Genomic DNA, 21,917 nt, shown 5'->3' on the forward strand with positions numbered 1-21,917 from the left:
CTAGGGAGGCGGGGGACCTTTAGTCCCGGTTGGAGCCATCAATTGGGACTAAAAGTCTCTCTTTAGTCCCTGTTGGAGTCACCAACCGGACTAAAAGTTAGTTCCAATTGGGGTTACCAACCGGGACTAAAGGGTTCTTTGCGGGTCAGTTTAAAAGGAAAGTATCCCATCTAAATTCACATATATTGTGTAGGTAGCGTGGTAAAAAAAAACTATACGCGAGGTAGGAGATCTTAAATTTAATTCCAGCAGGGTTGGTTGTGCATGCCATTTATTTTTTTAGCGTTGCATGCCTTTTACTTCCGGATTAGCTGTTCCGGTTGGGAAACCGAAACTAAAGGTATTTTCCAATCGGAACTATATCGTGTTGTGTACCAGCGATATACGCTTATGAGTTATGATACCCGACAAAAAGTGATCGAGGGATGACGACGTTGTCAATCAACATCACTCGACAATCGATGTCCTGCTTGCAGCATGGAACTAAGGTGGATTCTTCTCCCGCCGTGTTGCGCTAGATTATTCCAACTGCTGATGTACCACTCGCGGCAGTGGCTCCAAACCTAGCCGACGTACAACCATATATAACACGCAGCGACGATGGGACCCAGATATATAACACCATCTGCTTCTCGATGCTAAAGTGCATCCCGCCGATCTCGTCGCATGCATATATAGTCGAATGGATGAAGGGGAGAGAAGACAAAGATCAGATGATGAAAGTGAGGAGCCAACTCTCGCTTCCTGATGAGTCAAACAATTTCAAATTTTATCAAATTTATACAAAATAGTAATAATATTTATACTATATGATAAGTACCATTAGATTAATTATGTATTATATTTTGATACTGAATTTATTTGAAAATATAAAATGTTAGTATTTTTTTATATAAATTTGATCAAATTTAAAATTATTTTCACTCCTCGAAAAGCAAGAGTTGCATTTTTTTTAAAAAAATGGAGGAAGCAGATGTTATCTTAAAAATTACTCGAGGCATACTTTAGCGGAGGTACAACGAAGGCTAACTTTTATAGATACGGTACGTAGGTAAGTGCTCGCCTGTGCAAGTATAGATTTTTAGAGATGATTCCATACTTGGATCATGTCAGATCCGGGGCCACGGGGCTGTGTACATCAAGGAGTCCGTATTGGACTAGGGGATAGGACGTGTCCTGTACCTCATTTATGTTGTATTCTACCCGCATGCGGAGTAGAACTAGTTGATACAGAAGGAAACTACTCGAGTTGTACTTGAGTACGATTTCTATGTTAGTATCAGATTAGGATTCATGTAACCCTGTCCCTCCGGATATATAAGGGCAGACAGGGACCCCCTCAAAATATAAGATCACTAGATCAACACCAAGGCAATACAAACCATCATACAGGACGTAGGGCATTACGCATATTGCGGCCTGAACCTGTCTAAATCTTGTGTTGTCTGCACCTTCGAGTTCCTGATCTCGGCGCATCCCAACCTAAAACCTACCACCTTGGGTATACCCCTTGGTGGGCAGCCGGATAAAAGCCGACAGCTGGCGCGCCAGGTAGGGGCGCGCATCAGAGATCCGCTGGAGAACTCGATGGCGATTTTCAAGTTCCCCAGTCCCGTGCTCCCTGGGGGCACGACCTTTGTTTTTGGCTCGTGGGTCTGCGTTGCCAACGGCGCAGGCGGTTTCCGTCGGCACACCGTCGACGACACCTTCAAGCTAAAGACACTCGCCGCAAGGCTCGACGACTTTGTCGATAATCTCGACGAGTTGCCGTTTTCTGACTCTGCCAGGGAGACCGAGGCAGCGTCTGTTTCTACTGTTCCTTTTTCCACGTTGGAAAAGGACTTGGACTCTTTGCTCCAGGCTGGAGGTTCCGGGGCCACCGCATGCCGGGAGGCCGAGGATCACCTGGCCGCTTGCGGGCTGATGATTACCACCACCTCCGAAGGACGAATTGTTCATTGGAGGGGGATGAACTTGTCCGACTCACTCGGACATGAAGACCGATTGGTAGCCCATCTTGAGCCTTTGCCTTTTCAGGAGGGCAGGGCGTTGGCTGCCATATCCGAGGGCTCGACTGAGCTAGTCGAAGCCCCTTCCGAAGAACTCGCAACTCGCCAAGTCCTGATGGCGGAAGAAGGGGACGACGACGCCCTCATCCCCATTGGCGCACTTGACGGCATATCAGAAGATGAAGACACCGCAGAAGCCGAGAACGAGAACGACGCTGAGCGCGACGCGCGACGTGCAAGGAACAGAGCTCGTGCGGTTCGCAGAAGGCGCGCCAACGAGCGCATACGTTCTGCACAGCGCGAACTCGACGCCGAATTCGCCGCGGCAGATGAACGTGGCTTCAGGACTCCTGTGGCCAACATCGCTCGGGTAACAGCATTACTCGAGCGAAGCAACGACCCCAACGTCCGACAAGCACTCATCTACGCCCAACGGGCGTGGGTCCAGTTGGACCGGCAGGCTCCGGCATCGCTCGTCAGGGACGAGCACGTCGGAGACAGCCGAAGCCAGGCCCCAAGTCGAACAACGGGTCATCGCCCGCGACCCCAACGCAGCAACAACAATGATGGCGTGGGTGGAAGCCAGATCACCGGTGGGAGGCGACAGCCACCTCCGGCAAACAACCCGAGGCAGCCCAACCCTCCACGTCACCAACCTGATCTTCGCCAGAAGATCAATGAGGGGCGCGATGCCCGGTCAGTCCTCGACTCGAGGCGACGGGAGCGCGAGGTAGTCGAGCGAGACGATGCTGACTGCAGTGATCGTTTCCCCGCGTTCACTGCGAGATTCAACAACTACAAGTACCCGGAGGGTTTCAAGCCAATTGGCATTACCAAGTATGACGGCAAGCAGGCCCCCCAACAATGGCTCCGCTGTTATTCTACTGCCATTGAGGTGGCTGGCGGCTCCAATACTACCAAGGTCGTCTACTTTCCGATGGCTTTGGAGCCTGCACCGTTGACTTGGCTGGAAAGTCTCCCCAACGATTCCATCGACTCCTGGGAAGGCCTCAAGAAAGTCTTCATCGACAACTTCCAGGGGGCCATATCTCGAGCAGGAACCCGGCACGACCTCGCCCAGTGCAAGCAAGAGCGCAATGAACTCCTCCGATCTTACACCCACCGTTTCTTCGATGTGCGGGCCACCATCGCCAACATCTCAGAAGAGGACATTATCGACTGCTTCTACAACGGCCTCACTGACCCAGGTATATATCGTGATTTTGGGCGTAACAGGCCAAAGACGGTTGCAGGTTTACGCGACATGATGCACGACTGGTCTGAACAAGAAGAAAAGATGCGCGAGAGGTTTCCAAGACGTACCGACCTCAACCAGAAGCGCAACAACGACAACCGGGCTGACAAAGGCCAGCGGGATTTTTCGAGTTCTTCCCGAAAACGCAAGCCAGACGATCTCGTCGCGGCTGTGGACCGTCCTTCGCGGGGCAAGAAGTTGACCATGCAGGAGCAGTTTGAAAAACTCCTGCAGAAGAAGTGCCCGTGGTGTGTCAACTCCAAACACGCAGCGATCGACTGTTTTCAGCTCAAGCGCGCCTTCGGCTCTCCTGGGAACGGCAAGAAGAACAAGTCGACGGGCAAAGAGCCCGAAGACGAGGAACAGGAAGACAAATCTGAGACGCCTAAGTTCCAGGATGCCTCCAAGACCGTCAATGTTATCTTTGGCGGTGACGAAGATTTTTGCTCCAAGCGGGAACAGAAGTTGCTGCTACGAGAGATCCTATCAGTTGAACCAGCTGTACCACGACCACTCCGATGGTCGGAGGTCCCCATATCGTTTTCTCGTGATGATCAATGGACTAGCTTTTCCGAGCCTGGGAAGTTCCCACTGGTGCTGGATCCCGTGGTCGCAGAAGTCAAGCTTACTCGGGTTCTTATCGATGGCGGGAGCGGACTCAATCTTATCTTCGCCAGTACACTAAAGAAGATGGGTCTGGACCTCACCAACAAGCTTACTCCGAGCAAAGCTCCTTTTTATGGTATTGTTCCTGGCAATGCCGCGCATCCGCTTGGGACAGTTGTTCTTCCAGTCACTTTCGGGACGAGGGAGAACTATCGTACCGAGTTCATCAAGTTCGAGGTGGCCAGCTTCGAATCTTCCTACCACGCCATACTGGGGAGGCCGGCGCTCGCCAAGTTCATGGCGGTGCCACATTATGTTTACTTGCTTCTCAAGATGCCAGGACGTAACGGTGTGCTCACGCTCCGAGGCGACTTGAAGAAGTCCTATGACTGTAACCAAGAGGCCATCCAGTATGCATCAACTTCTCGCGTGCCAGATGCTTCCGCTGAAGTACTCGCGGCCACACAGCAACTTTCTCAAGCTGAGCTGGACATCCCGACGAAGAAGGCGAGTCAATCGGGCGTCAAGTCGACGGGCGAGATGGCTCTCAAGACGATCCAGCTCCAAGAAGGCGATTCATCTAAGACAGCCATCATCGGCGCGGGCTTGGGTGACAAATAGGAACTCGCGCTCGTCAGTTTCCTGCGGGCTAACTGAGACATATTCGCATGGAAGCCATCGGATATGCCAGGGGTGCCCAAGGAGCTGATCGAGCATAGTTTTAATGTGTACCCACAGGCTGTACCAAAGAAGCAACGACTTCGTCGTTTTGCCCCCGATAAACGGGAGGCTATCAAACGGGAAATAGCTAAACTCCTCGCGGCTGGATTCATTAAAGAAGTAATCCACCCAGAGTGGGTGGCTAACCCTGTCCTTGTACTAGAAAAGAACAAAGAATGGAGAATGTGTGTCGACTATACCGATCTCAACAAGCATTGCCCAAAGGATCACTTCGGGCTCCCTCGCATCGATCAGGTAGTCGACTCGACCGCAGGTTGCGTATTGTTATGTTTCCTTGATTGTTACTCAGGTTACCACCAGATCGCTCTCAAGGAAGAAGATCAGATCAAGACCGCGTTCATCATCCCGTTTGGGACTTATGCCTACAAGACGATGTCTTTCGGGTTGAAGAACGCTGGCGCCACCTATCAGCGGGCAATTCAGATGTGCTTCGCTGATCAGTTACACCGGAACGTGGAGGCCTACGTGGACGACGTGGTCGTGAAAACTCGAAGTCCCGAGGGCCTCATCACGGATCTGGAGGAAACTTTCGCTAGCCTAAGGAAGTACCGATGGAAGCTTAATCCGACCAAGTGCGTTTTTGGTGTTCCGTCAGGAAAACTGCTCGGGTTCATAGTCAGTAACCGGGGCATCGAGGCCAACCCTGAAAAGATTACCGCCATCACTGATATGGAGGCACCTGCCACAATCAAAGATGTACAGAACCTTACAGGTTGTATGGCAGCTCTCAACAGATTCATCTCCCGGCTCGGGGAGAGAGGATTACCTTTTTTCAAACTCTTAAAGCGTCAGGACAAGTTTCACTGGACAGAGGAAGCCGAGCGGGCTCTGCAGGATCTCAAGCAACACCTACAGTCGCCCCCGATCCTCACAGCACCATTGCCGGGTGAGACCCTTTTACTTTACATTGCGGCAACTACCCACGTTATTAGCAGTGCTATTGTTGTCGAGCGCTCCGAGGAAGGCCATGCTTTTGGCGTGCAGCGGCCCGTGTACTTTGTCAGTGAAGTACTCTCAGAGTCTAAGGTGCGCTACCCGGCGGTCCAAAAGCTTCTCTATGGCATATTGATTACTTTGAGGAAATTACGCCACTACTTTGAAGAGTACCAGATCGTCGTGATCACAGACTACCCGTTGGCGGATATCCTACACAACCAAGATGCCACGGGTCGTATTTCAAAATGGGCAGTGGAACTGGGGGCTTTGTCGATCGACTTCAAGCCACGCACTGCAATCAAGTCCCAAGCTCTAGTCGACTTCATGGCTGAGTGGAGGGAAAATCAAGTCTCAAATTCAGTTGACAAGCCAGAGCATTGGACCATGTACTTCGATGGTTCTCTCAAGCTCGATGGCGGCAGCGCTGGAGTTTTATTCGTTTCCCCAAGAGGCGAACAACTCAAATACGTCCTCCAAATTCTCTGGGAGGTATCCAACAATGAAGCCGAGTATGAAGCGTTGCTTCACGGGCTCCGTTTGGCGATATCACTAGTGATCAAGCGACTACTTGTATATGACGATTCACTCTTGGTCGTTCAGCAAGTCAACAAGGAATGGGACTGCAACAAGGAGACCATGGAAGCCTATGTACAAGAAATACGCAAGCTAGAAAACAAATTTTCTGGCCTAGAAATTCACCATGTGCTGCGGGAACACAATGTTGCTGCCGATGCCTTATCCAAGCTGGGATCAACCCGAGCTCAAGTCCCGACAGGGGTATTCGTTCAGGAGCTGACGCACCCGTCCATCAGCCCTTCACCACCGGTTTCCACCGCCACTGGCTCCGTACAGCCAGAACGGGAGGTACTGCTGGTCGGTGAGGACTGGAGAGGACCTTTCATCGACTTCATCCGAGATCTCGTCTTACCGACCGGGATAGACCCCAAAAGCGCTGCCGCCGCCCGCCTCATGCGACGGAGCAAGGGGTTTGTCCTAGTCGAAGACAAACTTTATCGGCGCGGCGCACGATCCGGAGTACTCATGAAGTGCGTCACAACAGAAGGCGGTCTGGACATATTGCGAGAAATACACGAGGGCGTGTGTGGTAACCATGCCGCCTCAAGGTCACTGGTTGGCAAAGCATACAGAGCCGGTTTCTGGTGGCCTACCGCCGTGTCCGACGCCGAAGATCTGGTACGTCGATGTTAGAACTGCCAGTTCTTCGGTAAGCAAACTCATGTCCCGGCCCACACCCTCATTACTATACCGCCTTCCTGGCCGTTTGCTTGCTGGAGCCTCGACATGATTGGGCCCTTCACAACGGCGCCAGGAGGTTTTACTCATGTTCTGGTGGCTATCGATAAGTTCACCAAGTGGATCGAGTTCAAGCCGATCGCCAAGCTTACCCCAGACAGGGTGGTCGACTTCATCTCCGACATCTTACATCGTTTCGGCTTCCCCAACACTATTATCACTGACTTGGGTTCCAATTTCACGACCAACCAATTCTGGGAATTCTGTGAAAACTCATCCATCGAGGTCAAATATGTTTCAGTGGCTCACCCAAGGGCAAATGGGCAAGTCGAGAGGGCGAATGGTTTGATTATCGACGGTCTCAAGAAGAGACTTTACGACGCCAACAGCAAAAAGGGCGGGAAGTGGATTCACGAGTTGCCACACGTAATCTGGGGGCTCAGGACTCAACCTTCAAAAGCCACAGGGCAGACCCCGTTCTTTCTTGTTTACGGCTCCGAGGCGATTCTCCCAGCAGATATCATGTGGAAATCCCCAAGGGTTGAGATGTATAAAGAAGGCGAGGCGGACGAAGCACGACAGCTGGAGTTGGACTCTGTCGAAGAGGCTCGCTGCTCTGCTCTCGTCCAGTCAGCCCGTTATCTACAGGGAATCCGGCGATATCATGATCGCAACATTAAGGAAAGGTCGTTTAGCATTGGCGACCTTGTCCTTCGTCGCGTTCAGGACGAGTCGGGTTTGCACAAGCTTAACTCAAGATGGGAAGGACCGTTCATTGTCAAGAGGGTTACAAGACCGGGATCTTATCAACTTCGGCACCCCGATGGTCAGGATGTACCCAACTCGTGGAACATCCAGCACCTGCGATGGTTCTACCCCTAAGCAGACTCGTGTCCAATTTCTGTATGCGTCAATGGCAAGTTTTACTTTTCTGGATCGATTTGGCGGCTTTGTGCCACACAACCCGAAATGTAAATTCTTGAATATAATGGTGGCGGCTGTTGGCCACGCTTAAATTTTATATAAAATCGACTACTTGCCAGTGGCACAGGGGTCGTCGCGATGCTAATCGTGCTCTTTCAAACTGGTTAGGCCCGTCTGGCTCGGGTTCTATTTAACTCGTTTGGCTACTCCTGCGGTGGTTACACCTAAGGGTAGTTTTCGACTGTTTGCCATGAGCATCCTAGTCGTCGCGCCACAGACTGCGCGTTCCGGGTCCGAGTGGATCCTTTTTGGCAGGATCTTATTTAGCTCACCCGATGAGCTCTCGTGAAGGGCTAAATCGACTACTCTCTGAGTCGATGCACTCAGAGGTAGCACGCCTATGCTCCAAAGCAGATGGGGCTCTTCGTCTGCACATACGGCTACAAAGGAACAAAAGTGGTTTCTTATATTACAAAAGTCTTAAGCACTAACGGTTCAATCCTGGACCATGTTTCCAACAATTTTTTCAGCTACAGGCCGGACCTCTAGCAAATACTCGCGGAAGCTTTCATCAGTACAATCAGCAGCTGCACCCTCCGCGAGTACTTCTAGCCGAGCCTTTGGCCAGAAGGACTTTACAAGGCCTAGGGCATGGCCCACGTAAGATGTGGCAGCCTCGGTGACGAAATTGAGGATCTTTTGTGGCGCCCCGCGAAGACGATCAAGTAGTGGTTGCCCATCTTCAGCACCGTCTTCCCGGGGATCCACCATCTCTACGAGTTCTTGAGCTGCCACCTTCAAATCATCGAGTTCCTTTTGGCGCTGCTCTTTCTCCTCGCCCAAAGTCTTGATCTGCTGGAGGCAGTCGATGAGTTGCTTCTCTGTGTCGGCCATCACCTTCCGCAGACCCTCGACTTCATCTGCGCGGCGATATAGCATGTTCTTCAAATCAGTAAGCAATTCTTCTTTATAATTTAACAGCTGCTTAAGTTCTGCGATGATAAGCAGGTTTCAGATCATGAAGTTATCGACTACGGGTATGACTCCGAGAATTGAATTCAACATATCTTGATGGGTTTTCCGCTGTTCCTTGAGTCGGCCTTGGAGCTCGATGATATTCTGCTCGAAGCCGGCTCGCTCCTGCAACAGCTCGTCGATACGCCTGGTGGACTCTTCCAGCTTCGTTGAAGTTTTTTGGTTCATGTCCTACATGTTTTTGGGCGTCAGAGGATATCGACTTAATCATACAGTTACCAGCGGTCTAGTTGAGATTTACCAGAACAAATGAGTCGATCGCCTTGATCATTTGGCGCAGGCGGTTCAGATCATCCCCCGGGAGGTGCATCTCTTGGAGTATAACGGTGTTTTCCCCTACAGGGGTCGGCAACCCGGGTGCCTCGCAAGAAGCACCCGCACCCTCCAAGGCTGACGGCTGCGAGGTCCCTGCAAAGGACGAGTATTAATATAGCAATGATTGTGGCAGAAGGCAGTGGGATCATTTACCTGCACCGCCGATGGGTACGGTAGTGGTGACCTCGACTTGCTCATTACCGGAGGCTTCGGGTTCTGTGTGCTGGAGCTCGGGTAGTGGCGAGTCACGCATGATTACATCTGCCCCCCCTGCTGGCTCCAGCGCGTTGGGTTGCCCAGGCGACGGCTCGGAGGCTGGTGGAGCCAACTCGAGTTCGGGTGTCACTGCAGCTGTTGATCTGCTCAAGACAACAGCACAACATTTTTACTGTGATTTTTACACATGGCTAAGGGCAAGGTCCAAGGCATTACTTACCTCTGGGATCGGATCATTGTTGGTTTCCTCCACACCAGCTTCAACGGCTTCTTTGTCACGGTACTTGTGGCTGGAGGAGTTGGTGTACAGGATGAGGGGGCTGGCAGCTCTGGCAGGGCGATGTCCGGGGCACCTATTGCCGGCGGCGGCACTGTTTCAGTCGAGGGCGTGAGCTGCCCCGACCTTGTGCCTGCCACGGCGATAGTTACATCGTCTGCGACAGAAGGTGACGGATCGGCCCTATCGACCTCTATGGGCTCGGCTTCTGGTGCACCTTTTCTGGTGGGGGGCACTTCAGCTACCTTTTGGCGCTGGGAGCCGGGCAAGGAAGACGACGGGCTGCAAGACAGGGTTGTCATCAGTGTTCAGCAAAATAACTCGACAGTTTTTATAGTTCGACAGACACTTACCCGGCAAGGTCAGTGGCGCTGGCTTTGCGTTTCCTCATATCCCGACGTCGCCGGGGAACGAGAGGTGCGTCATCCGACCAGTCCACGGATGATCCGGAGGAGTCGTCGGCTTGCACTCTCTCCCCAGCCGCCTGGCTGCCCGTGGCTGATTCGCTGCCAGCAATTTGTTCTTTCTGTGCTTTGGCGGCGCTGGGCAGCGTATGGTAAGGCCGGGGCAGATCGGGGTGTGGCGGGTAACTCCGATACAATGCTGATGAATCCTGTCTTAAGACAATCAGTTAGTATTAACTCTTCAGATCAAGGGAAGAAGTCGAGAAGTCGAACACTTACTGCTGGTAGTCGATTCTGGGCTGTAAACCCTGCTGGAACATACGGGACAGCATCCACATCTACTAGAATTCGCCTGACGCGCATAAGTGCAGCATCGTCCCCAAGCTCTTCTGCGCACATACGGGATGGGTCTTCAGTTCCCAAGTACTCGAATCCTAAAGTATGGCGCTGCTGAATGGGTTGGACCGGGCACTTGAAAAATGATAGCATCACTGATGCCCCGGTTACCCCTGTCTCTTTGTGCGCGGCAATCAACTCGAGCAGTTCTTTGACTTGGTCCATCTCGGCTTCATTTGGCTCCAATGTCCATTCGCTACGCTGAACAGGAGGCCTGCCGGACCGCACAGGGAGTTGGGGGGCATGGTTCGCAATGTAGAACCAGTGTTGTTTCCACCCGGGGACATTTGATGGAAATTTGTATGATATGTATTTGTCACTAGCGTGTTGCCTAAGCTGGATTCCAGCGCCCCCTATTGCAGAAGGATTTTTCGAGGTGGGCTGGGGCTTCACACGGAAAAGATAGCGGAAAAGAGCCCAATGTGGTTCAATTCCAAGGAAAGCTTCACAGAAATGAATGAAGATGGAGATATGGCAGATCGAATTGGGGTTGAGGTGTTGCAGCTCAATCCCATAGAAGTAGAGAAGACCACGGAAGAAGGAGCAAGTGGGGAGGGCGAATCCCCGTTCAGAAAAAGAGAAGAAAGAAACGATTTCATCGACATTTTCCATGGGAAATGGATCGCGAAGAGGAAGGCGCCAATTGATGAGATCCCTTTCCTGAAGCAGACCCCCAATACCAAATTTGCTAAATTATGGCGAGAACACTTACTAATTGCCCATTCTCCAGTTGCTGCTTGCGCCTCTTTCAGGTCCTTCTGGTTGTTTTTCTTCGGGGCCATTTCGAATCCTTGCAGCCACGATTTGTTTTCACAAGGGCTCGGGGGCTGCGGCGGTGGGCTCGAAGATCTTCGACTATGCTGGGTGGCGGAAGGGCTAGGGCAGGTCAGACTCTAATTGGGATTTTGTTTTTCTCTGATGGCGGCGTCAGATCTGAAGGCACAGGAAAAACCCTAACTGACCGCGAGGTTAAATACCCAGCGGTCAGGCAGTGGTTTACTGTGTGTAAGATGAAGCGTCGCGCAAAAGGATTAATTGGATACAGGCGGTTTTTTTTGGCAGATTTTTGTGACCGTTACCCGATTCACCATTTTTTCTGGGTTAGTTGTCCCGAAAAAAGAGGTTTTTCGGGTTTCGAGTCCAATTTTTGCTAATTGCCTCTTTTTAGACTTTATTTTTTGCCACGACATTTGGGATCCTTTTTTCCAAAAGATTTGGACTCAAGGCTCGGGGGCTGTAAGACACGTGGCATCGACTACTTATTTTTCGACAGTACTTGAAGGATATGAAGGAAAGATTTAAGGCTAGTTTGACCCTCAGCTTGATTCTTTGATTCAACCTAAGGCTCGGGGGCTACTCCATATGGAGTGCGATTGTTCATCGCACCCCATATAAAAGAAAAAATTCGGGGTATGAGCACCTCATAGCTTCGATGCAGTTAGAAGAGTACTCGAAGAGAAGTATCAAGATGGAGCTTCGAAAGAAGTCGAAGACAGCTTCGGAAGTACTCGAAGAGTCTGCAGTACTCAGCTACGAAGAGCTCGGGGGCTTGTCAGACCCGGGGCCACGGGGCTGTGTACATCAAGGAGTCTGTATTGGACTAGGGGATAGGACGTGTCCTGTACCTCATTTATGTTGTATTCTACCCGCATGCGGAGTAGAACTAGTTGATACAGAAGGAAACTACTCGAGTTGTACTTGAGTACGATTTCTATGTTAGTATCAGACTAGGATTCATGTAACCCTGTCCCCCCGGATATATAAGGGCAGACAGGCAACCCCTCAAAACATAAGATCACCAGATCAACACCAAGGCAATACAAACCATCATACAGGACGTAGGGCATTACGCATATTGCGGCCTGAACCTGTCTAAATCTTATGTTATCTGCACCTTCGAGTTCCTGATCTCGGCGCATCCCAACCTAAAACCTACCACCTTGAGTATACTCCTTGGTGGGCAGCCGGATAAAACCCTACAGATCACCCTCTCTAAAAATAAAAATAAAAATATATAGTAAGTAGTTCTCGGAGTCGATCGGTTTCCAGTCCCGAGGCCCGACGCTAAGATTATCAGAGGCAGTTGTTCCCTTGTTGCCTGCCTGTATAATTTAAGATGGATGCCACAGAGAAATCGGTTTTTAATTAGTAGCGTTGCGTAGTTGATGATGATGGAAACAGCAGCGGCCAGGCCAGGTCTTAGCATGATACGTCAAGATCGAGATGCATGGTATCTTCTTTTTGAAGCCTTATGGCGCCAAGAGATTCTTCTCTCAGTCTCTCTCGACGCGAGACAGGCATGCATGTGTCAGATGGAACACCTATCCAGCTCCTCTTCTTTCACTTTGGGTGTGTTCGTTTCCGGGTACTTTAGAAAGGTCACATCAAAGAGAATTTTATCATTTATAAGTATTAAATAAAGTCTAATTACAAAACTAATTGCAGAACCCTAGTGCTAATTCGCGAGACGAATCTAATGAGGTATATTAGTCCATGATTAGCGAATAATTACTGTAGCATCACTGTGGCAAATTATGGATTAATTAGGCTCATTAAATTTGTCTCGCGAATTAGCACACAGCTGTGCAAAAAAATTTATAAACAGATTTTATTTAATACTTCTAAATAGCAAGATTCTCTTTGATGTGATGGGTCTAAAGTTTAGAGGGTGGGAAACGAACATGCCCTTTGCCTGCTTTTCTAGCTCCTCTCTAGATGCATCCCCATGGTATCAACGATGGATCCTCCACCCATACCATCATCACACGTCAACTGTGTCCTTTATATTATTTTTTATTGCATCTCTATGTGTTCCATTATATATTTGTCTTTTGTAAAATAAAAATGTCATCGTCAAGAAAATAAATCAAAGGCAGCCACCACGGATGATGATGGAGCACGCGAAAAAACGATGACAAGTGACACGTATACTCAGAATCGGATCGGAGTTGCTTGTTATGAACTTGCCCAGTCTCTCTCTCTCTCTCTCGATCGATACTGACACGGCCAGCCGGGACACGGACGGCAGCCTGGCCCAACCCAACGCGCGCGTCCGGGAAACATGATAGATGATGCCGCCTCCTGCTCCTATTCTTTTGGTTGATGAGAAAGCAAGAAAGCATCTTTTTGATGTCGTCCATCGATCAATCGGTCCATATATGTAGACCCTCGTGTCTGTCGTTTATGTACGCTCGACAATACTAACCATACGCCAGCTGCTGCAGCGACATGGGACTGCAGATGCTCATCATCGTCACGCCGGAGCCGGAGCCGGAGGCCGAATCCGGCGGCGGCGATGACGATAACGACCCCCAGGACCAGTTGGCGACGAGGGCGTCGACAGCCTCGGTGGGGCTGTAGAGATCCCACCACAGGTGCCGCTCCGGCGCGGCGCACGCCATCTCCTTGCTCAGGCAACCCACCGTCGCCTTGAACGGGCCCAGACCGCAGCATGCCTCCCTCGTGTCCTCCAACCCTGCTGATATATAATGCCGGCCATGCATGATCAGTAATTCCATGCATTTTATCTCTTCAGCAATCAACCACCAGTATTATATGATGATCATGTCCTTTTCAGTCAAATTAAGGGCAAAGGCCAAATTAAGAGCGAATCAGTCATAAGACAAAACATGTGGTTTTGGATTGTTAGGTCTTTATTAAGACAAACCATGTTCATAAGACAGAAACACTGGTTTATTGAGAGCAACAGGGTGGACCCCTAGATCCAGTGGTAACACATGTGAGCACGTTTGCCAGTGTAGCATGAAAATTGTGCTACTTCAGCAGGCTGGTTGGGTGAAAGAACACCAAAAAGATTACCAGGGGTTTGTTTCGATCGGTGAAGTTGTTCGATTTGTTATCAGTCACTAATAATTGTCACTTTTCAAATGTGTAAATAGTTCACAAAAGGAAGTGAAAACTTTGGAATGGTGATAAGAAGTTTACTGTTTTAAACATTGTCAGCTGTGCTGCCATATGGAGACTACGGAAACTAAGGAATTCAGTATGGTTTCAGTTTGCAGTGGAGTGGATTTTATGAATTAACTAGGAGGGCATGTACATATTGAATATGTTGAAGAACCGGCTAAAATATAATGCCCAAAAGGCAAGCTGGACGAACTCGACGAATTTAGTGGAAAGCTGATGCACAAGTACAGACCAATTGAACTGCACCTGAACTGATGTGCAGGATGATGAAGAACCCTGGGACCTGGAACTCCGATGTAGCGAACAGACGAAGAAGCTGAAGGAAGACCTGAATATGGGAGAGCTGGAAGCAGTGTGGGTTTGGATGATGCAATGGGTTTGAAGTATGAAATGAAGGGATATGCATCGTTTGCAGTACTGCAGGTGCACTGAGACATGCTTCCTTATGCGTGCTAGTTGGATTCAGGACATGTTCTGCCCTTTCTTTTCCATGATTTAACGAAATGGACGGCCACCATTATGTCATGTTGTTCTTTCCAATAACGAAGCACAATACTTGGACAAAGGCCAAATTAAAAGGGGGATCAGTCAAAGATATCTCTCATTTTCACAAGATCAGAGATACTTCCAATTAAACTAACTTGTATGCATTCACAAATCAAATGGCCACGCGAGCAGAGCACCGCCGCTAGCTTTTTACTTAGCTTCCTCCACAACAGTGGTCCGAGATGGAGCTTCTTGACCGAGTGGTTTACAATTCATGCCATGATCAGGTGACAGAGAGCCATCCTTTTTAATATGATCTTGATTTCTGTCGATTTCCTACTTGGTGTCATTTCGCGTGATTGGAGATCTGTATGATTACTACTTGTGACTCAGGCTAAGGCTAAAGAAATGCTGAGCGCCAGCAGCTGGTCCTCTTGCATCTTCCTTTGATCGATTTGCCTGACAGATGGATGTGGAAGAAGATAGCTAGGGGAAACAATGTCACCGGCCACGGCCGTGTGGTGAGGGCCGGCGATGGAGGTGGGAAACAGATGAGGGCGGCCAGGACCTAGGGTGATGAGAGCAGCACGCCGCAGGCCGGCCGACTGCTCACCTTCCATGGCTTCTCGTCATCAGCCACTTTCTTCTTCTTGCCCTCGTCCAATGTCCATGGTGGGCTGGTGGCCTTGCGGGCAGGCGGCGAGGGTGGCTCCAGTTGAAAGGACGCGATTCCGACCGACGGTTGCGTAGGTTACCGGAGGCGGCGGCTGCTGCTGCTGCTACCCGGCATTTTCCCAAAAACACCATTACGCATCTTTGCAGAAACCCCCTGAATCAGATCGCGATTAATAATCACGATCCGATATTTTCTAGAAAACCCCCTATTTCGGATCGGTATGTTCTATAAAACTCCCTGATTTGGATCGCGATTAATAATCGCGATCCGACGTTTTACAAAAAAGCCCTTGCAATTTACGTATAAGTCCTCCTTTAGGGGGCAGCCCATTTCGTATCTTCTCTCTTCACGACGATCAGCCGGCGTCGACGGCGGCGGCGGCAGCTTCCACTCAGTGCGAGCGCAAGGTCCAGCACATCCACCTCCCAACCCCAAACCCTAGGACCAGCTTTTTTTTCTCTTCCGATCCAGAGGAGTCTCGCCGGGCGCCGGCTCCGGCGGCATGGACGCCCGATTCGCGTGCTCTGATGGATGGAACCGTCGCAAATCCGCTCTTAGGATGGGAACGGATGGGCTCTCCGGTCAATTGGATTGGAGGCGACAAATACCTCGCCGATGGAAATAACTCCTTTGGTTCACAATCCATCTTCAGCAATCGCACACCTGAATTTTACGGTATGTTCATGTCGTCATGTCCTTCTTCAGTGAGAAAGCTCAATTCTTGGACAAGAGAGACCAGTGGTGGATTCTCGGTGGTAGAGAGGTGAGCACGTTTGGTGCGGTAGCATGCTATTATATCAGCAGGCAGGCTGGGTTAACCCAAGGCTGCGAATGAAAAACTTCCTAGATCCAGAAAGATTAGCAGCGTCTATCTGTATTGAAGGTGTAGTTGTCCAATTGGTTATCTGCTACTAACAATTGTTACTGTGCAAATAGTTCATACGAGGAAGTGAAAACTTCGAATTAGTGGTAAGAATCTTACTAGTAGTTCTAAACGTTGTCAGTTGTGCTGCAATGTGTGGAGACTGGAAACTGAGGAATTCAACGTGGTTTCAGTCTCCAGTGGAAGAGATAATAGTATGAATCAAGTATGGAGGCGTGTATTAAATATGCTGAAGAACCAAAGTTGGAAAGCACATGTACAGAAGAATTCAGCTACACCTGAACTGAGTGATATGCAGGATTATGAAGAGCCCTTGGACCTGGACAGTGGACACTCCAAGGTACTACGAACAGACCCAGGCCTGGGAGCTGAAGGAGGACCTGAACATGGGAGAGCTGGAAAGCAGTATGGGTTTGGATGATGCAATGCGTTTCTTTTTGTCATTTACCCTCAGATGATGTTCTTCTGAAGTATGAAATGAAGGGACATGCATCATTTGCAGTGCTGCAGGTGCACTGAGACATGCGTCCTTATGTGTGCTAGTTGGATTCAGGATTGGTAACTGACAAGTTTGGGGCTTGCCTAATTGCACAGATAAAACATAACGAGAATTGTGCATGGTCATGATGCAGAGTATGCAATTCAGTGATCCCGAATAATTCAGTATCAATTCGACCACTGTTCACTGAAATAAAGTGCTAAAAAGAATAGAGGAAAGCGGAAAGATGTCATCGTTACCGTATCTGCGGGGATTCGAGAGGATCTCCATCATCCCCTTGTACACGTCGCAGAACACGACGGCGGCGCCTGGCAGCTGCGGCCGCAGGTCGTCCAGCCTCGCCGCGAGCCTGGCGTTGTACCCCTCGATCAGCTCGTTCGCCTCCTCCACGCAGCCGCGGCCGCCGCCCAGACCGCGCGGCCCCTCCCACATGACGCGCGGCGCGCACCCCAGCGGCGCCACCCCCATCACCGCCACCCTCCTCACGTCCGCCTCGTACAGCTCCTGTACACACCGCGCGCGCACCGTAAAAATGCTCGTCTCCGAATATTTTTTCAGCTGAAAAAGGTTTTATTTTTTTTGGGGGGGAGGAATCCATCACGGTACTGAGACGGCGCGGGCGATGCGGTCGGCGAGGAGGCGCCCGAGCCCGCGGCGGCCGTGCTTGGGCGCGGCGGCGTCGGCCTCGGCGGGCCCGCGCGCGAGCAGGCGCGCGTACGCATCGGTGCCGAAGGACAGGACGAACACCGCGCCCGCCGCGGCGGCCGAGGCGTCCTGCGGAGTGCCCGCCTCGAGCTGCAGCAGCTGCAGCGTCTCGGCGGCCAGGCGGAGCTGCTGCCCGACGGCGCCCATGCGGAACATCCCGCGGTCGCCGTACTGGCCGCCGAAGTTGACGCCCCTGGCCGCGGCGGCCGCGGTGCCGTTGAGGGTGGAGATGAGGGGCGGCGGTGAGAGGCCCATCTTGGCGGCGAGGTGGTCGGGGAGGAGGCGGCGGGCGGAGGGGAAGAGGCACGGGCCGGCGGGGAGGGAGGGTGCGGTGAGGTTGAGGGGGAGAATGCTGGCTGAGCAGCTGACGGTGGAGTCACCGAGGACGAAGAGCGAGGTGGCCGGAGAACGAGATGACTCAGCCGCGGCGGCGGCGAAGCAGAGAAGGACGAAGAGGAAGAGGAGGAGCGCCATGCCTGGGGCGTTGTGGCGCGAACCGGTTGGTGGCGTTCGCGGCGGGGTTGAAACCGTGCTGCTAACTGACAGGTGGGCCCCACGCCTCGTCTTCTCGGAGCGGAAAGTGCAGGGGTCACGTGTGATTTCGTGTTTTTCCAGGGGGGCACCTAGTAGTATAGCATGCCTCATGACATATTTTCTTAGACACCCCTGTAATGAATGGAAATTACCGTCGTGTGCAAATCGCAGAGCAGTGCCGTGCAGGTGGGGATCTCTGAATCTCTGACACCGACGCTCCTCTCCTCTGACCTCGCGGAGGAAAGGGGAGGAAGCCAAAGCACGGGGACTGAGGAATCGGGTTTCAGTTGGGCGGCGAGCACTGGCGATTAGCAAGGTAAGCGAATCGCGATCAGATGCAATGCCGCTAGTTACTTTTTTTTTTCTTGGAGAAATTTCATGCAAACTTGGTCGGTGGAGGCGACCTATTCTGGCCTTTCCCTAGATTTCAACGAGACGATCCCCAGTAACTTCCTTTGTGATGATAAGAAGGGTCTAAATTTGCGAATTTTGATGTCAAGGAGGCTGGCTGCCATTTGTTGGACCAAGTAGCTGCGAGTTAGTTAAATTGCTTCCAGCGTCTTCAGTAATTGGGCGTAAATTCGATTGCAGCTAGGTGCTCCAATTCGTTCAATACCATGGCTTAAATTTGCTGGTATTGATTTGTTTCTCTATGTAATTTTAGGTAAAAAAATTTCACTACGAATTTGGTTCGTCAAATAGTTCTTTACTGAACTGTCAACTTTTCTATGTCAGCTCTCCCTATGGTTCAATTTGTGCTGAACCTCTAAACTATTCCTGGGATTCTTGCTGACCAAAGAATATTCGTTATGTTGGTATTGCTCTTATTGGTTATAGTTGTTTTCGATGTATACTTTCTGATATTGCTCCATTTTCTCTCAGTGCAGGCATGATTCATACAGCCAGCTAGGTATGGCCTCAAAAGCTATGAAACGAAGGCCTTGCAGTTCTGAATCTGATAAAACAAGTGAAAAACGAATGGAGACAACAGTATCAGATCCTGTAACAGAACCTCTTCTAGGAAATGGTCCTCATGAAGAAAAAAACAAGGTTAGTAACTCCTCCAGTGATTGGGTCATCGACCAACTTTTTAGTTCATGTTTTTTTAGTATGCCGTTTCTTTTTATTTGCAGAGATATGAGCCTGCTACATGGTCAGATTTCTGGGATGGGACAAGAGAGGAGTGCCTTCGCTGGGCGCATCTTCTGTTGATTTTTATTGCTCAATCTGCAAGAAAGATAGGTAATTCAAGAAGAGCTAGATGTTAATGCTATAGTGTCCTCCTTACATGTATATAAAAGATTACACTCCTACAGTCCTACTTGATAAATTCTTTCATCCTAGTCCATGTATTTACGAGTTATCACTTGGGTGCTTCTGGTAATTCTATTTCTGAAAATATCCACTTAGCTCACATTTTTATTTCTTAATGCTTTGGGCACCAGACGATCCATTTATTGATAAGAAAATGTATAATGCATTCTATATACAAGATCTCCTAGTTTTAAGATTTGATTATATCTAAAACATCTATTTATCATTTGGGTTTAAATTCACTTTTGCCATTCTTTTCTGATTAATACGCTGCACTTACAATTGTCACTCATGCCATTCTGAAGTACTGTTCTGAAAAAAGCCGTTCCTCTCTATGCAGTAAATGCTCTTTCTGAATTTGGATCTTTGATTGCAAGGCTTTTTGGTTGATCTTCTGCTCCCCAAAGTTCACAAAATGGACAGACAGTTCCACTTAATCTCAGTCCATTACAGGTACAGTGGTGCTTACAAAAGTCCTATTTTCATTTGAACTGATGTACAACAGAAAGGGAAGGGAATCCTTCTATTGATAGCATGAGTTTGTATAGCAGTATGCTATCAGGAGATTTTGTTATTAGTATAAGTAGAAATTTGATATTAGTTATATTTCCCCAACAGCTTAAAGCTTAAGCTCTTGGATGAGTTGATTGTGCTTAAAGTAAAACCTTTTCTTGCCCTGCATCAACATGTCCTTATTTCTTTACCTTATTGCAAATGTTGGTGTATGAGTGTATCCATTTCACACCTGTTGTTAATTTCTTTTCTTAATTGACTTTCTCCTTGGATGCTGGCATGCATGTGTCTAAAGGAAAACAAAGCAATCCTTCTTCCCTTAATCTTAATTTCTTTTAGAGAGCAAGTTTAGGCACATTATTCTTGACTTCCTTCTCAGTTGCTAAAGTAGTGTTTACATTGCTCAACTTTGTTAAGTTACTGTTTTCTGATATTTAACAGTTTCACTTACTTTGCAGGTAGAAAGATTGAAATTGTTGAGACAAAGGTTAGATGTGCCATATGACTGCTCCTCTGTCAAGCACCAGGTTCTCGTTCTCTATATAGTTTACCTTTATGGTTTCCTTTTCTCCTATCAAGTGAATGCTAATTTTCTACCTAGAGGAAGGGGATAAATACAATAGATTTGATATGCTGATTCGTGACTGACAAGGCAGTGTTGATCAGAAAAGGTAATATCTTTTTTCTGTTACAGGATGCTCTGAAAGAGCTTTGGAGTTTAGCTTATCCTCACCGACAACTTCCTCCTCTAAAATCAGATCTGTGGAAGGACATGGGCTGGCAAAACTCTGACCCATCAACAGATTTTAGGTTCCTATGAAATTTCATGATAAATTATCATGCATTATGTTGGCACCACTTGAACCAATATGAGTTGTATGCTGAACTTGCAGGGCAGGTGGGTTCATGTCCTTGGAGAACCTAATATACTTTGCCAGAAATTATCCAGTATGTTTCTATCCATCCTGAACACTTACTATATAAATCGGCCATTAGTGGGTGACCCTGTTGTGTTTAACCTCTGTAGTTTACATGCAGGATTCCTTTCATAGGTTACTGCACAAGGCCGAGGGTAAGAGAGCTGAGTGGGAGTATCCTTTTGCAGCAGGTGGTGTAAACATATCTTATATGTTAGTTCAAATGCTGGATTTACAATCAGGTGATTTATTGCAATGTCTGCTAAATATTTTTAGTATTCATTCGGATTCATTTTCCCGCCATGGTTCCACTGCCTTTGGAATTTGGTCCGTAAGCAGGCAATCAATGAAGAACTAAATCTTATCCGCTATATCACTTTGTAGGAAAAATTAGTACAAAAGCTGGTGTCCACTTCGTTCAACTACTTGAATATGACGAGGCAGCCTTCGGTATCCTTTTTTGTGTAGCATTTCAGGTGCTTGATGCTCAATGGCTTGCAAGGCGAGCTAGTTATATGGAATTCAATGTGAGCATTGTTCACTTAGACAATAATCTATGCATGCTAATCATTTTCCATTTCATCACCTTGTTTGAGTTGATGATTATTTCCATTTTACAGGAGGTTCTGAAGTCTACACGAGTTCAATTAGAGAAAGAGCTTACTATGGGGTGCATTTTAAGCGTTCAAGACTTGCCATCATTCAGAATGCTAAAAAGGTAGTCATGTTTGTACTTAGCAGGAAGAGATACTTTTACGTCGTGAATAGGTTGTTTAAATTTGCTTTCCATTCTTTTACTGGACGACGAAGATGTACACTGTGTATTCATGTATGATGCCTTGAAAAGAATTTACATGTCAACAAGTTTTGACATCGATATGTGATATTGGTGTATGCTCCACGTCACCTCATATATGATTGCCTTGTTGGGGGGGGGGGGGGGGGGTATGGAAATTCCTTAAGCTGGAGCTATTAGGGTTCCGGCCTTGTAACTGTTGAAACGCACAAATATATGTTGTATTGGCAGCACTGCCATGCAAAACTGTGATGCTACACTACCATTTAAACCACATTTCAGATTCAGCAGGATGCGAT

At 49.0% G+C, this 21,917-nt stretch overlaps 1 protein-coding gene and 1 pseudogene across 2 annotated transcripts; one reads left to right on the forward strand and one right to left on the reverse strand.

The window, feature by feature from the left end:
- Positions 1-13,383: 13,383 nt before the first annotated feature.
- On the reverse strand, positions 13,384-18,085 carry LOC112887393 (GDSL esterase/lipase At1g71250-like). Of its 2 annotated transcripts, none has more exons than XM_025953552.1 (3): positions 17,446-18,085; positions 17,079-17,343; positions 13,384-13,843 (listed from the first exon to the last, which is right to left on the reverse strand). In XM_025953552.1, the coding sequence occupies exons 1-3, from the start codon at positions 18,016-18,018 to the stop codon at positions 13,569-13,571; spliced, it is 1,113 nt and encodes a 370-aa protein (XP_025809337.1). In that variant the 5' UTR covers positions 18,019-18,085; the 3' UTR covers positions 13,384-13,568. The 2 variants fall into 2 exon arrangements, with proteins under 2 accessions (XP_025809337.1, XP_025809336.1); XM_025953551.1 differs by having other exon boundaries at positions 13,384-13,846.
- Positions 18,086-18,243: 158 nt separating this feature from the next.
- LOC112886664 lies at positions 18,244-21,721 on the forward strand (annotated as a pseudogene).
- Positions 21,722-21,917: the final 196 nt, after the last annotated feature.

This window comes from Panicum hallii, chromosome 3, assembly GCF_002211085.1.
Source record: "Panicum hallii strain FIL2 chromosome 3, PHallii_v3.1, whole genome shotgun sequence".
NCBI classification, from domain to species: Eukaryota; Viridiplantae; Streptophyta; class Magnoliopsida; order Poales; family Poaceae; genus Panicum; species Panicum hallii.

Bases quoted from the DNA above. Each gene is read 5' to 3' on its own strand.
- LOC112887393 (XM_025953551.1), bottom strand. From the start codon at position 18,018: ATGGCGCTCCTCCTCTTCCTCTTCGTCCTTCTCTGCTTCGCCGCCGCC. The intron at 17,344-17,445 runs GTACCGTGATGG...CGGTGTGTACAG, and splicing joins GCATCGCCCGCGCCGTCTCA to GAGCTGTACGAGGCGGACGT. The intron at 13,847-17,078 runs GTAACGATGACA...ATTATATATCAG, and splicing joins CTCGAATCCCCGCAGATACG to CAGGGTTGGAGGACACGAGG.